The sequence below is a fragment of the Protopterus annectens genome, chromosome 9.part0, assembly GCF_019279795.1.
Source record: "Protopterus annectens isolate FY-2018-M chromosome 9.part0, PAN1.0, whole genome shotgun sequence".
NCBI classification, from domain to species: Eukaryota; Metazoa; Chordata; order Ceratodontiformes; family Protopteridae; genus Protopterus; species Protopterus annectens.
This window is the reverse complement of record NC_056743.1, coordinates 646,225,539-646,241,846: the sequence shown is the minus strand read 5'-3', so window position 1 is coordinate 646,241,846 and position 16,308 is coordinate 646,225,539. Positions and strand designations below refer to the sequence as shown.

The following is a 16,308-nucleotide window of genomic DNA, read 5'->3' as shown; positions in this document are numbered from 1 at the left end:
TACTTTGGATTTGAATCAGTGTGACTGAAGGAGATGACCAGCAGCAGTGTGAAGTAAAAGTAAAAAGAAAGATCTGGAATTACTTAGGGGAGTTAACAAAGGTTAAAGTACTGTGAAATAAAGGGAACCTCCCAGAAGAGAAGCTACTGCAGAGTGTTAAAAAGAAAATTTAATATTTGGATAATAGGCGTGAGTTTAGAAAGGTTGCTGTTTGACTTGGGCAACAGAAAGTCGAAAGTGTTGCCAAACCTGGGGAGACGAAAAGAAAAAGTAACTGGAGATCCTACAGATGTATGAAATATTTCTGAAATGTTGGGAAAATTTGTGTAAATCAGAGGACCGTAGAAAGCAAAAACGAGTACTAACAATAGTATTCCTAGAAGAGTTCTGTCAAATGTTAGAGGAAGATTAGACTCAGCAGTTTAATAGCCAAGATGGGAGCGAATATAAAAGTGAATAGTAAATCAACTGGGAAGTCTTCGGACACGGATGCGATTTCCGGGAAGTTGGGAGGAAAGAAAATTATGTAGATCTGGAAGTTTTAGTAAAAGGTGTGACTTACCTGCATCTTGTAAGAAAGCTGTGGTGGCTTTATTGCCCACAGTTGGCAACAACCCTTCAGAGCCTACTTCATGTAGACCATTTCAATTTTAAACAATGATTAGAAAGGGTTTCCCAGTACTGATAGAGAGTGGCAAAGATGTTGTCATGATTTAATATGGATGAATGTGGATTTGTAGAAGGAGGCAAACATTTGATGACACTAACAGAACCACCATGATTCAGAAGGAAGCAGAATATTGGACTATGCTTTTGCTGCATCAAGACCAGCCAATCAGTGCATTCGATAGCTGCATCAAGACCAACCAATCAATGCATTTGATAGCTGAGATTTTAAGTACATTAGTGGAAGCATTTGCATCCCATAGTGGAATAATAGGGTTAATAAGGAGGGTCTGCGGTAGGTTGGAGGTTAGAATTAAGGTGAGTGGGTTCTTGTCAGACTGTGTGTTGAATAAGTGTGTCATCTTTCCCTTTTATTTGACTTATTGTTTGCCACTGGCAAAGAAAATAAGAGGTTGACAATTTCAAGGTTATAACTGGTAAGGTACTTAAGAAAAGTTAGTCTTGCTTGCAGACATTTTCTAGTTGATAATCCAGAAAAGGACATTTTAAGACTGTATCAGGTATTCTGATTATAAAATTAATGAAGATAACCAAAGGCTGTAGTGTTAAAATATGTCCCCACATATCAGTTGGTTCACCAGTGCCCACATTTATGGAGACCTGGATAAAGTATTTAGATGTACGGATTGAAAAGGATTGTTATGGCGCTAAGGATATATGGGAAGAGCCTAAAAGAAAGATAATACAAAAACTGGGAAGCTAGAAGCTCTTGGTTATGGATAGTAAGATGCAAGCAGTAAAAATTTTGCTCCCTATAATTTTTTATATACTGCGGTGTCGGGCGTTTTTATCAAATCGAGAAGTTGTGGAAGTTTAATGAGAGAGCTGAAATTTTATTTAGGATGAGAAGAGGACAAGAGTTAAGTGGAATATGTTGATTCTTCCCATAGAAGAATGTGGTTTGGGATTGCTTGATTTGAGGGGATACTTTAGATCTGCATGGTTAAAGCTCATCTGTAATACCGGCAGAAGGTTATAAATCCAAGTGTAAAGGGATGATGATGAAATGGTGGTGGAGTTGAGAAATAGGGAGTAGGATTCTGGATGTAGGTCCTTAAGGAGAAAGACAACCATATCTCTCAACCTCTTAGCCCAAGAAATCACCCCCCCCCCAAAAAAAGGGGGGGGGGGGCAGATTTTAAACATTACTCTTATAAACTTGGAAAATAGATAATGCTCACTAATGCAAAACCTTTTATCTGTAGAATATAAAGTCTGAAGCTTAAATGTGTCATTTAGTGACTTTTCGTGTTCAACAATTTGCAAGAAAACCACCAACTTTTGAGGAACAGAGCAAAAATATTGGGCGTAAATCTGGACAGTTGAGAGGTGTGATGACAGCCCATGCAGAGTAGTGCTACTTTATGAATAAAATATGCAGAGAACTAAGCCAACACAACAACTGGAAAGGCCACAGAAATACCTCACAAAGAGGATTACTGGCCTCAAACAAATGCCCTACGCAGGCGGTCTCAAAAAAACTCCAGCTTTACTCCGTCACATATCGCTTACTCAGAGGCGATCTCTGCCCAACATACAAAGCTTACATCAAACCCAGAGCTGTTGGACATGCTCCACTTAAAGAAATCCCTCTGAGCTACATGCTCTAGGGACCTAAACATTGTCACCACAGTAAACGGAACATGCTGGAAGGATAGATTCCTGTCCCAGAGACTTCCCATACTCTGGAACAGACTATCTATGTTGAACAGAACTTCTCATTAGCACTCTTCAAGAAAAATCTTGATGATTGGGTGGGAAATAGGAAATTCACCCCAGGGATCACTTCTGTGGCTCTGCTCGACAGGGGCACAGGAAAATAATTTTTTGGGTGGCGAAAGCCAGGGTACCTTTTTGGCTAGGCTTATATAGGCCTTAGGGCTAATAGCCTAGTACCTACCCATGAACCAACATGGGAGTGGAGAAAGATTTTACCCATAGGGATGACTCCAAGTATGGGTACCGAAAATAGACAGGGTGCTGGAATGTGAGAGAATTAGCAAAGGAACAGAGTTATTGGAGCAAATAAGAGCGAGAGTTAACTGAGTGGGCTAAGGCTAAGCTTGAAGGTTGGACTGCCTTCCATAATGGGGACTGATAGCATTCCCTTGTTCCTTACTTTTTGCTTATATTTTAAGTGAAAATCGGCTGTGGTAGAGCCTTTTTTTCAGTAAGGTGATTCTAGAACAGAAGCAGCTGTTAAAAAAAAAAAAAAAAAAAAAAAAAAAAAAAAGGGTATGTAAAATTACATAACTGTAACAATCCGTCAGAAGTTAGACAAAATTGGGAAAAGACTGGAGAGGCAATTTACCAAGAAACAAGGGGAAAGACATCTGTATGGCTCTGAAGTATGCAACAAAGTCCTGAAGGTTTAGGATTTTTGTATGGAAGTGTTTGCATAGGTATTTTTATATACCCCAAGCAGACTTCTGAGTAAGTGGAATCTGTGGGAACAATACATGCAGAATAATGCTCAGGAGGAGGCATGAGGTTTATGAGAAGGAAGGAATTTAACTGTTTACGCAGTTTGAGTGAATGGATCTTAATATGTATAGTGCATGAAAGATGTTTCTATGGTTTAACCTTTATATTACTGCAATGTATCTGTCATTATTTTAGTTGATTTAATAAAGATGTTTAGGGAGAAATGGGCGTCACGTTCTTGGCTATCCCTTTTGCCTGCAAGGCTTTTTTTTCTGTGGCACCTTCCACTGGTTTTAGCTTCCCTGTTTAGTAGCCTCTTGTTCATGGCTAAACTTGCTGCACTGACTAATTTTTAACTAATCCGTTCCTTTGCCAGCTATAACAAAGGAGAGTTGCCTTCAATTCTTGGATGTACATAGATACTCAAGTACTGTGTAGGGTTTATTTTTGATATTGCAAAAACCTGAAAATAAGTCAGTCTCTTATTTCGTTTCAGTACTGGGGCGTTTATTAAACACTGCCACGCCAAGTGGCTGTTTTCTGTTACGACCCATCGTAAAACACTTCAGTAATACCTGAACTGCCTGTATATGTGTAGCCTTCTGTAATATGTCCTTGGGCATTTGTACACCAGCTGGTTTTAGTCTCGTACTTTTACTAGATATTTACAAAGTGGATGTAATGTCCATCTTCATTTGGGGCTACTGTTAAGGAAGGTTTTCCTTAGCTGGGCCACTTAGGACAAGTCTCTTGCTCAGTTCTCCAATCAATTTTCTCAGCCGTAACACTATGAAATCTGATGTCAAGGTTATGGGTACTGTCCAAACCAGTGGATTTATGAGTAAAGTTCAAGCTGCAAGAATCCTCTTCATTTCTTGCCCTATGGACAGAGAACAGCAGGGGGCAGGAAAGCGAGTGTTCTTGACTGACGTATTATGAGAGTTTTGGATGGGGTTTAGCAGTCTATGAAAGCTATGTGCTGAACAGTCTTTTACACTTTTTAACGAGTCCTGTTTTCTCAGGTCTTTATTCTCAGATGAGAATCTCAGTTTAGGTCGAAGTAGAAATGATCAAGATGTTGGGTGATTTAGGAAGTGGCTCCTAAGGGTGTTCATAGCAGTAGAGAGAGAGACATCCCAGATGACTGGAGAATAAGCAGGTAGTGTCCGTATTCTAGAACAAAGAGGGCATTCAGAACTGTGGGCAGTATAGCGGTATAACTCCTATCGCACTGCACAAAAGTTCTGGAGCAGTCAATTGATAAATATGCAGAGAAGAGAATTACGAGGGAAATGAGCAGTTCAGACTGAGATCAGGATGCAGCACAACTAACCCAATGTTTGTAGTAAGACCAATCGTTGAGAGGAAGCTAGAAATGCAGAGAGTCCATCAGGGCATTCCTACTTGGAGAAAAGCATACAAGGTCCCAAGAGTAGAATTAGTGCAAGCTATGTACAAGGACCTAGTGCTTTTAAGTATGAATAGTGTTTGGTCTTATAGATGGGTTCCCAGTGAAGTGATGTGCATAAAGGTTCAACTCTGAGCCCACTGATGTTCATACTCTTGATGGACTACATTTGCAAACAGGTCAGAGGGGACAGATAAGCAAAGTTGCTGTATGCAGATGATGTAGCATTACAGGAAGACTGAGCAATAACTTCAGCACTGGTAAGGGAATGGAATGCAATTCAAAACAGAAGGTGTATCGAATGAAGCTAGTAAAGATAAGGCTGTCATTATGGCAATAAACGGGGGAAATCCAGAAGAAACTCAAAACTGAGATAGGAAATACTTGAAGCTGTTAACCTGTTCCCTACTCCTCAACCACCCCCCAGACAGCTGTTAACCTGTTCCCTACTCCTCAACCACCCCCCAGACATTGAAGTCTGAATGAAGAGGTCAGAGCTAGAATCAGAGGGGCTGACGCCACCTGGCAGTGTGTCTGGTAGTGTGTGACTGAAGAATGCCAAAGTAGCTGAAATGTAAGATGTGCAAAACAGTAATGCAACCAGTACTACTACGTGGTACAGAAACCTGGGCAGTAAATGCAGAGCAGTTGAAATTAGAGGGGATGGGGATGACGTGCGTGAGATGGGTGTTAGGATACTCACTGTAGGATGGATGGATGAATTGAGGACATAAGAGCAAAAGCCAAAGTACAGTTGTTCTAGCACATGTGCAGGAAAGCAGAAGACCGTCTGATGAATTGTGTGAAAGGCTGGAAGAAGGCAAGGGGAAACGAGGGCATCCATCAAAGAGGTGGATGGATTGTGTGAAGACCTGTGACAGTCAGCCATGAGTATTGAAGGTAGCAGAATGGCATTGAATTGGGAAAAATGACAAGTGACATGGCACCACAGCCCCATGTAGAAAATTGGGGGGGATGGTGGTGGTCATCTTCTCTGTTCTGACTCGGTGGTATGTTGAGTACCAATAACTTTCATTTTCTATTTGTCCCCTTTACTTGATGGAGGAAGAGGCTTGCATTTTCTATTGAATCTTGTCATGTTGACTGATAACTACATTATCTTGTCTGGTAAATAACTGCCCATTCGTAACTGCTTATGTAGTTGGTTCTTCTTGCTTCAGAAATGTTTCCATTGTGGACACTGGTGCGGTTGTCACTCAGCCTTCTGTTTACAGTTTAGCTAAGCACTGTGGCTTGACCCATCTCTTCAGAACCTGGACCTCATTTGGTACTTTGAGTCCACCTTCTGTGTCTTAAACGTTTTGCCCTCTCTCTGCCTGTTCAAAGCGGAATAAAGTTTAGTGCTTTGGCAGTTGATACATCCCTGAAACACTTGCACTAAATATGGTCAGAAAGACCATTAAGTTGTATTTGTCTAAAAAGTCAAAGTCAGGAAGTCTCTAATTTAGATGGCATGGCGTAAGGTACTGAAGTACCTAGTTTGAGAGGTGTATTCAAAAAAAATGTTAAAAGAAAGCTATCTACAAAGGGCTGTGGTACCCGATTGATGGATTCTTAGGAGAGGATGACTAATAACAGTATTTAGGAGGACAGTAGAGGCAAGTAATCCGTGTAGCACAGTAGCAAATGTTTGGGCAGTTACTGGGAGTGTATTAATGAAGCTAAGAAGGGAAGCAGTGATGGGTCCTAGAGTGTCAGATTTATGAATCTGATGTCTTTTTAAATGTTTTGTAGAAATTAAATATTGTGGGAGTTTTCCACTGATAGTTGGGCTTGTGAATTCAAGTTTTGCTGTGAAGACATTTTTTATAGTAGAATTTTGTGATTCAGGTGTGAGAATAATTTTTGAACAGAAGGCAATTTTTAGTTGATTTTGTACCGTGATGGTGATGTCAGTGTGAGAGTGAAAGGGACACTGAGTCCAGCATGACATTTCAGTATTTGTGCAAGTATCTTGCTAAAATAGCATTACTGTTAGGGCCTGCAACTTGCAGGAATGCTGTGAAAAAAAGCTTGCATGCCGAGTCTAGAATGACACTTTTTTGGTATTTGTATAAGTATTCTAGCTAAAGTAGCATTAATTATTGACATTTGATTACTGGGGAAAGTCTGACTAGATAGAAGCCCATTTTCAGCAGAGGTCCTGGGAGAAAATCTCCAAATTATTACGTAACATTTTAAGAATAATAATTTTGCAATCTTCAAAAATAAAACAAAATCATCCACAGTTTAATTATAACAAATTGGACATAATATAAAAACATTGGTTAAGAATTAATACAAGGTATGTGACAATCATTTAATATTTAGAGAAATTTTAGTTTGTAGAGAAATTAAAAGGTAGTCTAATACAAATAGGGACTGCACTATGAAGTGAGGGAAAACAGGTTTGTGGTATATTTAGAGAGAGTCAGAGAAGACATTTAGATAGTAAGTGAAGAAGGGAGAGTAAGGAGGTTTAAGGAATGAAAAGGCACTTGTTCTCATTTAGGGATATAGGTTACTCTGGTTTTGAGCAAGAACATAGGTTTTATCTAGCAAGTCTTGGTTTTGAAAAAGAGGGTGGGTAGAGACCTGCTGTATACAGGTAAGGAGTTCCAGACCTTGGCAACCTTGTACGAGTATAGACAATGCCCTGTTTGTAGACGGGAGTTTTTGGGCACTGGATTACAGTGACAGACTGGGAACATAGTTGTGTAGAATATCTTAGTGCTGGACAGAAGCAGATGGATGCTGGATAGTTTTATAGGTGATTAAGAAGTTGTGCACATGTTAATTGATGTGGCAGTTCTAACCAATTTAAACTTTTCAGTGTTATACAAAGGTGGATTCTGAAAGGGGCGTTTGCTGCAAATTTAGCAACTTTGTTATACCATTGTTAAAGTTTCAATTTTTGGGAAGCCTGGAGGTTAGTAAGGATGGGAGTGCCATAAAGAAGAGTTGGGAGGAGATGAGTAGCGGCAAGTGTAGTTTTAGTTGCATCAGTGAGAAAGTTTTGGTTCTGTAAAGCATCCATAGTTTTTGATTTGAGTTTTTCTTGTGCAATTTTGTACATACAGGTCAAATGTAAGATTCATCCACGATCACCCATAATAATAATCGTTGCATTATAGAGAGAAGACTTTACATTTTTTTTCATGAGATAGGGATTTAGGGGGAAAAAGTAGTAGTCTGGTCTTTTTTGCATTGAGCATGAGTTGAGAGTTGCAAAGCCATGTTTCAGTGGCTGTTACAGCTTCCCAAGTAATTTTTGGAGGTGTACTATGCTGTCAGATGTGCAAATGAAAGTGGAATCTGCATATTTTATTAGGGTGGCCTGCTGTGTGGAAGTAGAGGGTGTTGAAAATTAGAGGAGACCAAGGATCGAGTCTTGTGGTGCACCAATGGTGACTGGAAAGTGAGAGAGTGTAGAATGCCATTTTACTGACTGATAGCCTACTGGACATGTAGCTTTTGAACCACAGAAGGGTGGGCTGGGGGAGTAGTAGTAAGGACATTTGAAGTATAACTTTGCTGTGACAAACTGTCAAAGACTTTGTATTTTGCCATTATCTCTAGCTTTATTGACCGTATCTGTATAGGTTAGAAGGGAAGTGCTAGTACTATGGAAAGGAAGGAAACCATGTTGTGTAGGGAATACAAGTTCTTCCTGCAGGAGATAGTCTAGCAATTGTTTTTGAATACATTTTTCAAGTATTTTTGTGAGGGGGATAAGATTGCTATAGTTCTAAATTTATTAATGTCTGAATTTCCTGCTTTATGCAAAGGGATAATTAGCGACTTTTTCAGAGAGAGTGAACAATGGGATTCCTGGATTTATCTATTTATAAGGATTGAAACAGGAAAAGAAATGCTATTGGCGGCTATTTTTAAGTACTCTCTTGGAAGGTCTTCAGCTGAAGAAGAGTACGGTTTAAGTTTGAGTAGTTTTATATAGGATGTGAGCACGGGTTTGAAGGTGAAAGTGGATGTGGTGATATATGGTTGTTGGGCAGCATTGGGATTAGATGTTGAGGAATCCTTGATTTAGAGATGCTATACTATCTATAAAATAAGAGTTAACTGTTTTGCGGTTTCGAGTGGTGAGTTATCGGGAGAGGGATTTGGGTTGAATTTGTGGCTGGGCAGTACGATTTCTTTAATGGATGTACAACATTTTTTAGGGTTGCATTTAATATTTTGAAAGTTATTATAGTATTTTTTTTTTGTCTTCAGTTTGTTTTTAGTACGATTATGAAGCATTCTGAAGTTTGGAAGATATTGAGGTTATATATTTTTGCCATTATTCCCATGCTTTTTCTCTGTCTTGCATTAGCATTGTACTCTTGGCTATCCAAAGTCTTCAGTCCCTTCCTTCCAGGAGGTGCAAGGCTATTTAAGATTTTTAAAAAAGTTGTATTGAATTCAATTACAGCATCGTTTAAGGGGAGGGTTTTAGGAAGTTACAGTTAATAGAGGATGGTGTAATAATGAATAATTCTGGGTTAAACTTGGAAAGGTTACATGTTTTATAAATATTCTGTTCAGCTGGATTGTTGAGATGTCTAGTCATAGAGTTTGGGAGATGATCACTGAGAGAGTCTGACATTGTACCTGTGGTGTAGTATTTGCTAGGGTCTGATTATTAAGATCCAGTCGAATTGAGAATTCTATGTCCTGCTATAGTGTGTGGGGTTATTAATTAGTTGTGTGAAACCATACAAGTTGATGCTAGCTGTTGGGAAGTTAGTTTTTGTCCAATTGGCATTCACATCACCTAGTAATTTTTCTTGTGAAAATTAAGGATATCCAATGTAGGATATCTTCTAGTACAGATGTATTGTCTACTGGAGGGATATAAAGGATAGTGATGCACATTTTTTGTAATTGTTTCTTTTGATGAAAGCAGTAAGCTCTGCTGAACTGAATTTTGATATTGGTTTGCTGTATTGGGAAGTATTAAGGTAATACCACCACCTTTCCTGTCTGGTCATTACGGGTGATATCATAGCCAGGAGGTATGAATTCTGAGACGTTTATGCAAGGTTTAAGCCAAGTTTCAGTTACAGCAAGAACATCAGGCTTATGTTGGGTAATGTAGGCATGTACTTCAGCAGTTTTATTTCTTAGACTTCTAACATTTATTGCAGGAAAAATTAGATCACCAGGATTGGAGGGTCGGTTGCAGAAGTATATGGGACAGAATTATCTGTTGTATTCATTGTGATAGATAAGGCCAGGATTAGGGTGTATATCTCCTCCTAGAATTATTTTAGTATATTGGCGAATAATGCATACTTGTTTTTGGAGAGAATTCTTGCACTTAATTTTGGTTTTAGTTGGTGTGCAGTTAATCAGCATAATATTTGGAATAAAGGTAGGGGGCAATATTAAATAGGTTTGGTGGAGCGTGTAAAGTAAGGATAGGTGTTGGGAACAGAGCTGGAGAGAGTGTGCAGTTATTGAGTCATGGTAGGATGACAGATGGGCACGGTAAAAGGAGAAGAATAGAGGATAAGATGAAGAGTAGCACATTTAAGTACAGGTATCTTATTTTATAGATGTCCGGTATTGGAGACGTAGGAATGAAGAAGGAAACAAAAAGTTGCAGGACAGTAGGAGATTCAGTGATGGTGAATTCTGAAAGGTGGTGTAAGAGGATAAGTAAGGAGAGAAGTATTTTCTATAAAAGATGTAGGTTGTCCTGGTATCTTCCCTGGAATGTAAGGAATAGAGGGGTATTAAAGACTAGAGCATAATGATGTAGTAAAAGTAAGAAAAATAGAGGGTTTATTTGGGAAAAGAAAAGGAAACTATGTGGAATAGGTAGCTACTATTAGGAGGGTTATGATTTTATAAATGGATGTAATGCAGAGCAGTATGGGAGGGAGAGAGATACTTGGGAATGCTTCTAAAAATTAAAGATAAGGAAGTAGAAAAGATGTAGAAGTGTATTTATAGAAGCTGTAAGCTCAGTTGGGGTGGGCTTTGGAATAAGTCAAAAGTGAAATGTGTATGTAGGAAGTATAATGCTAGTGAGGGGGAAGGGGACCACAGCAGAGTGGACTTCCCACCCTCGTGTCAATTTATAGGGAAAAAACTGAGCAATCTTTTTATAGCCAGAACAAAGTAATTAAAGAGATGCATTTCCTAAGACTAAATATATGGCATATGCAGTATAGTCTACTGGTCAAGCAAAAAGGGACAGTGGCCAACTTAGTAAGGGGTACAACTGTTTCACAGAGCCTTTCAATCAGAGAGCAGGCACGTATTTAACTATTTAATACTCAGCAAGGTTCTTCATGATAAATATGCTTACATGAAACAATGACAAAAGTCTCAGTAATCTTGTAAGTGTTGGGCCTTGTGACAGCTCCTGCAATATCGAGGTCAGATGTAGTGACAGCAGGCTTTGCTCTCTGAAGGAAAATAGTGACAGTGTCATTACTGTCAGGGTCTGCACTTTGCAGGAATAGTGTGGAAAAAGGCCTGGGTGGTTCCATATATAATTGATAGCTTAAATTTTACATAAGTTCCAAATTAACTTGCAACATAATTCTGTTATGAAGGAAGTCCTTAGTAAAAGAATGCCATCTGTGTAGACTAAAATATTAAATACTGAAGAGAGATGTAGACAAAAAAAAGCAGAGAGTTTCCGCTATGTAATTAATGCGTTAAGCCCTGTTTGAATAAGGCCCATGGGATATATGCAAATGATCCCAAAAGGACATACAAGTATTGGAGAAAATGTTCTCTTCACCTTATTAAAACATACCTTCATAAGCACCACATCTGAAAATGGACTCTAGTTGATGATTGAATAACTTGTGAAAAGAACCAGGATATTCTTGTTGCTAAGATATGTGGAGATCCACAATGTATTGTTTGTAGTGAGCCTTAACGTTGTAGTTTTAGTACTGGGTGGTTTGGTAGGTCAGGAGTTGTCTTCAGGTCATTGAGGAGTGCCGCCTTTTCTCCAGTTGTCCAGCCTTTGTCAGTGTCTTTCAAAATGTAATTTGTCTGGAAAAAGACAATAATATTGACCAATTTGGTTGGAAAAGGGCAGCAGTTGTGTTGCAGCCATTGCAGGTCTGAAGTAAAGCTATTAAGTGCCGGGGATCTATTTTCTTTCTCTCGCTCTCTTTTGTTTTGAGTAGGAGGAAGTGCTATTTTAGGAAGGGGATGGCAACTGCAGAATTTCTATTTTAATAAGTGATACTTTCATTTTATACAAGTGAAGGCAAGAACAAGACAAGCTAATTATCTTTGGGGAAAGAAGGATGTAAAGCATAAATGAAGGTGTTTTTTGGTTAGTTAGTGTGGGTAGAGTGCACTAAATGTGTGGGTCTTAGAGTGAAAGCTTAGGGGGTAATGAAGTTGTTGAGAGTATTGGAGCATTGCAGTACATAGAGCAATTTGATGGATATGGGGGGGGTGAGGTACAGAGCCCTTTAGGGCAGGAGGTTTAATAGGTAGACAACCACACTTATGTTTGTGGAACAGAAGGCTTGGAGGAGAAAGTGAAGAGGTAGGCAAAAAGTAGAGACCTTGGAAAATGTGGGATTGGAGTAGGTCTCTGCTGCATTGACCTGTAAAAAAAAAAAAAAAAAAAAAAAAAGTTTGATATGGCATATCCAGTAATGCATTTAGGCTAATGGCAGAGAGGTAGCTGCATTGACCTGTGTTGTGTGACTAAAAAATGAGTGCTAGCTGTGGGCCTTTTCAGTGTCCTTGAGAAAGGTTATTAATTAATTGTCTGTTTTGCAGACTGCCGCTTTGAAGAAGATCCTAGAGGAGTTGAAGCTCCGTGTGGTAGAGATGACTGATGAAAATGCCACCCTGGATGGTAGTGATGTACTCTTCACAGGTATGGGTTAACCTTTGCATGTAAATGCCATTTAAGAGCTTCTTTTCTTGAACTTGGAATTATCTGCCTTAGTATTCAGTTTTTTGCAGTGCGACTGGAATACACAGTGCTCCACTCTAAGAAGGTTCTCTAGTTGTCATTTCTGTCCTGCCGCACTCATTGCCACTGTCCATTAAGAATGCATCCATTATCTCTAATCTTTAGTACACTTACTGCAGCAACCTGTCTGATCTTTACATTCTCAAACCATGTAACTAACCCTTGTTGCATTTTTCCTCCAGGAATAAGTTAACCTCCTGCTATGACCTTAGTTGTCCTTAACCTTCACTTAACTCCTGTTCCTGTGATATGCCTGTTCTTCTGTAATAATCCTTTGCCTGTATCCTATGTAGCATGTATTAATTCTTTGTAAACCTCGGTGATATTTCATATCACTGGAGTTGCCTTGCTCTGCTGAGAGTATAGAGAAGTATTGATGTGCAGTCCATATATGCGTTAAACAGACCTATTAATCATATAATTTTAGCCTGGTACAACCATACTTCTCTACTGTGCATGTCAACCTTAGTTTTGTTGCCACTTTTAGTGGTTTCCCTGTCGCTGCTTTATCACTGGTGCAACTCTTCTTCAGGACTCTGCTAATCCAGCATTACTTCAGTATCATCAGTTAATAGGTTCATAGATTCATAGTAGTTTACTAGGATAACGACCACAAGGGCCTTTTAAGCCTATCCATGCATCTCAAATATCTCAAGTTCTGGTACCCTTGAAGTGTAAGCAGGGGCTTGGGAGATGAAACCTTTACAAGCAGAGGCCTAAGAGATGAATCATTTACAAGTTGCCTGTGTCCATTAGAGGTGTAGGTGCCAAGCTAGGGATGAATTTCCTGTTCCCCATCCAATTGTCCACGTTACACTTGAATTGGGTTAGGGAGAAACTCTGCATCACGTGGATGGGTAGCCTATTCCAGAGACTGGATAGTCTCAGGGATACATGCCTGTCTCTCAGGCAGGTCTTGTTTATTTCACAGGCAGGGTTTAAGTCTTTAGAACAGGTCATTCTGGTGCTGCTCGTTTTGTGGATATGCAGGAGGTCTATCAGAGTGGGGGTCTGACAATGCCCAGTATGCCAGGCATAGATTTCCCCTCAACAACTTATAGGAGACTGAATACAGGGATATAGGGCCTTGAGTCGGTCTAGACAAGACATTTTACTTATGCCCCACATTCTTTTGGTGAGGACCTGTGTGGACATTTCATTTGTTGAATACGCCTGGTTAGGTACATACCAAAGGGGGCATTGTACTCAATGATATGTCTGATGAATGCTGAATACAGTAGAACAATGACTTCCTTGGACCTGGATGCCATAGCTTTGTGTATAAGTTGCGCAACATAAAATTTCCTCACTACTATAGACACGTGATGGTCAAAGACTAAATTACGGTCTGTCTGTCCCCAAGTCCCTGACTACTGGGTCAATGCTAAGGGATGTGTTGTCAATGTGATGGTTACAAGAGGTGGATGATTTCTGGAAGGATACTATTATGCATTTCTTGGCATTTAGTTTTAGTCCATGGCTCTGACACCAGTAGTTTTTGTCCGCCCTTCCCGGAGAACATTTGTGTCGGTGAGGGATTTGATGACTACTCCTAATTTGCAATCATCTGCTAATTTAGTCAGCCCGAGACCATTGATATTGGCTGTGACTTAAGAGAAAGAAATGCCAAAAAGGAGCAGTCCAAGGACAAATTCTTTGAGGGACTCAACTTGTGACTGGCCTCTTTGTACAGGTGGACTCCCTAATTTTAACTTCCTGGGTCCTGTCTGTGAGCCATCTGGCTATCCACCAGGTGACACATGGGTTTGTACCTAACCTCTTAATTTTGTCAACAATGCCCAAGTTGGGTATTGTGTCAGATGCCTTGGCCAGGTCAAGGTTGGCAGTGTGAACCATTTTGCCCTCGTTCATTGCTTTGGTGTCCTTGCCAAAGAAGTCCACCAGGTTGAATAGGCTTGACATGCCCTTGATGAAACCAAACTGCTTTGGATCCAGTGTCTGAAGGTTTACTGTGTCATTAATGACCATTTCCATGATGATTCTTTCCATGGCTTTACATGTAAGACTAGTGAGACTTGTGGGTCTGTAGTTTCCAGGGTCTGTAGATGGCCCACCTTTGTGCAGAGGGATAACTATTGCTGCTCTCCGTCATGAGGCATGAAGCCTGTTTGGAGGCTATGGTTGAATAGTAATTCCATAAGTCTTGATAGGTCATGTTTCATGCTATTTATTAAGCATCCTGGGATATTGTCTGGGCCCATTGATGCAGTGATGTTCTTCGTGTTTCACTGTTGCAGTCATTACGTTTGGGTAATCTGCTGGCAGGTTGCCCTCAGTCTGCCTGATTAACGAAGTCTTGGGTCCTGCGTCATTTGCTGTCCCTTTTTCCATGATGTCAGGAGTATAAAACATGCAGCCGATGCCATTACATCAGTCTTTCTTGCCGTGCGGTGCCCGAAACAGAAGCAGTTCGCAAGTGCCAGTTGGCCGACTCCTGAAATTTTCGTTTTCGAGTTTCAGAACCGAAGTGAAGTACCCCATTGGGGAAACTTTTTCTTGCTCCTTACCGATGTCAGTAAAAGTTAATAATTGCATTACTTGTGGAAAGCAAACACCTCATAAAGATTTTCATTCGTACTGTATTCCTTGCCCAGGCCCTGACCACGACGTACCTTGTTGGTTTTGTGCTTTATTTAATCAGCGCACTATAAGTCGTCTGTATATTTTTGCCTCTAAATATTTCGGTTTTCAGTTTAATTATCCAGAAATGTCGTCTGTTAGCCATCAGACTACTGGGACTCTGAAAAAACACAAAGATAAAGACAGAGACAGGCCGCCGAGGTCCAAAACTGCCAATGACTCTTCTCCTAAGCCAGTCGCCAGTTCGCCGGTACTCAGTGAGGTGCTTTCGCAGCCCATGATACCAGCTACTTCTGATTCGCAGGCCTCTACTGAGACCCATTCGGAGTCCGGTATGTCATGAGATACTTCAACTATGGAACCCGCAGATGTCTCTACCTTGGATGGGTCCGGAACCGCTGTGCAGACACCAGCTTCTGAGGGTGTATTCAGGCCTACAGACTTGCATATTAAATCGACACCGCCTTCATTACTTAGGCCTAAATCTCGATCCATGTCTAAAAAACAGATGCCCAGGCCACATGCTCAGGTCCCTATGCCTAAAAAACAAATTATAAAAATGGCTGAAGATCTAATTGCTCCAATCAGGGGTAGTCAACCCCCCCCCCCCCCCAAGAGGCCTAGGGCTGAGCTTGATTATGAATCTTCTGATCAGGATTCTGTTTCTTCTGACTCTTCTGATGACCTGGATTTGTCCATACCTACTTACGAGGATTCTGATGCAGAGGATTCCATTCCCTCTTCTTCCCATCCTGAGGATTTTTCTTTTGGGGGAAACTTTGCATACTTTTAAGGGTGCATTTCCACTGGGAAAGCCAGGAATTTTTTGTTTCAAAAAAGCGGCTTGGGGATTTCCTCCTTCTACCTCCGCATAGGCCTTTGGCTATACCTCCTGTACTAGACATTATTGATGATGTGTTCTCTGAATACAGTTTGGCCCCTGATTCCCTGCCTCTGGCTCCTAGTAAACCTGACCGATACTACAGGGTTCCTGAGTCCCACAAGTTCCTTTTCAAAAATCCTGTTTATGATCCAGAGACTATTTCTCTAGGGCCCAAGGGCATTAAGGCTTATACTGCTAAAAATCCTACCCCTTCTGATAGACTCCAGGGCGCTGGATAGATGGGGTAAAAAGGTTTATACTTCTGCAACCTTAGCAATCGAGCTTTAAACTGCCAATTTCATATGTTAAAATATCAACAGCATATTATTGGACTGCTTA

General features: G+C 40.3%; 1 protein-coding gene across 8 annotated transcripts in view; it reads left to right on the top strand.

Annotated features, from left to right (window-relative positions):
- Positions 1-16,308, top strand: part of DDAH2 (dimethylarginine dimethylaminohydrolase 2) — a 385,101-nt gene that overhangs the window by 243,577 nt on the left and 125,216 nt on the right. For all 8 annotated transcript variants that reach the window (XM_044083232.1, XM_044083225.1, XM_044083229.1 and 5 more), the window contains one exon: positions 12,287-12,386. In XM_044083232.1, the coding sequence (XP_043939167.1) occupies positions 12,287-12,386 (100 nt within the window). The remainder of the gene's footprint in view (positions 1-12,286; positions 12,387-16,308) is intronic.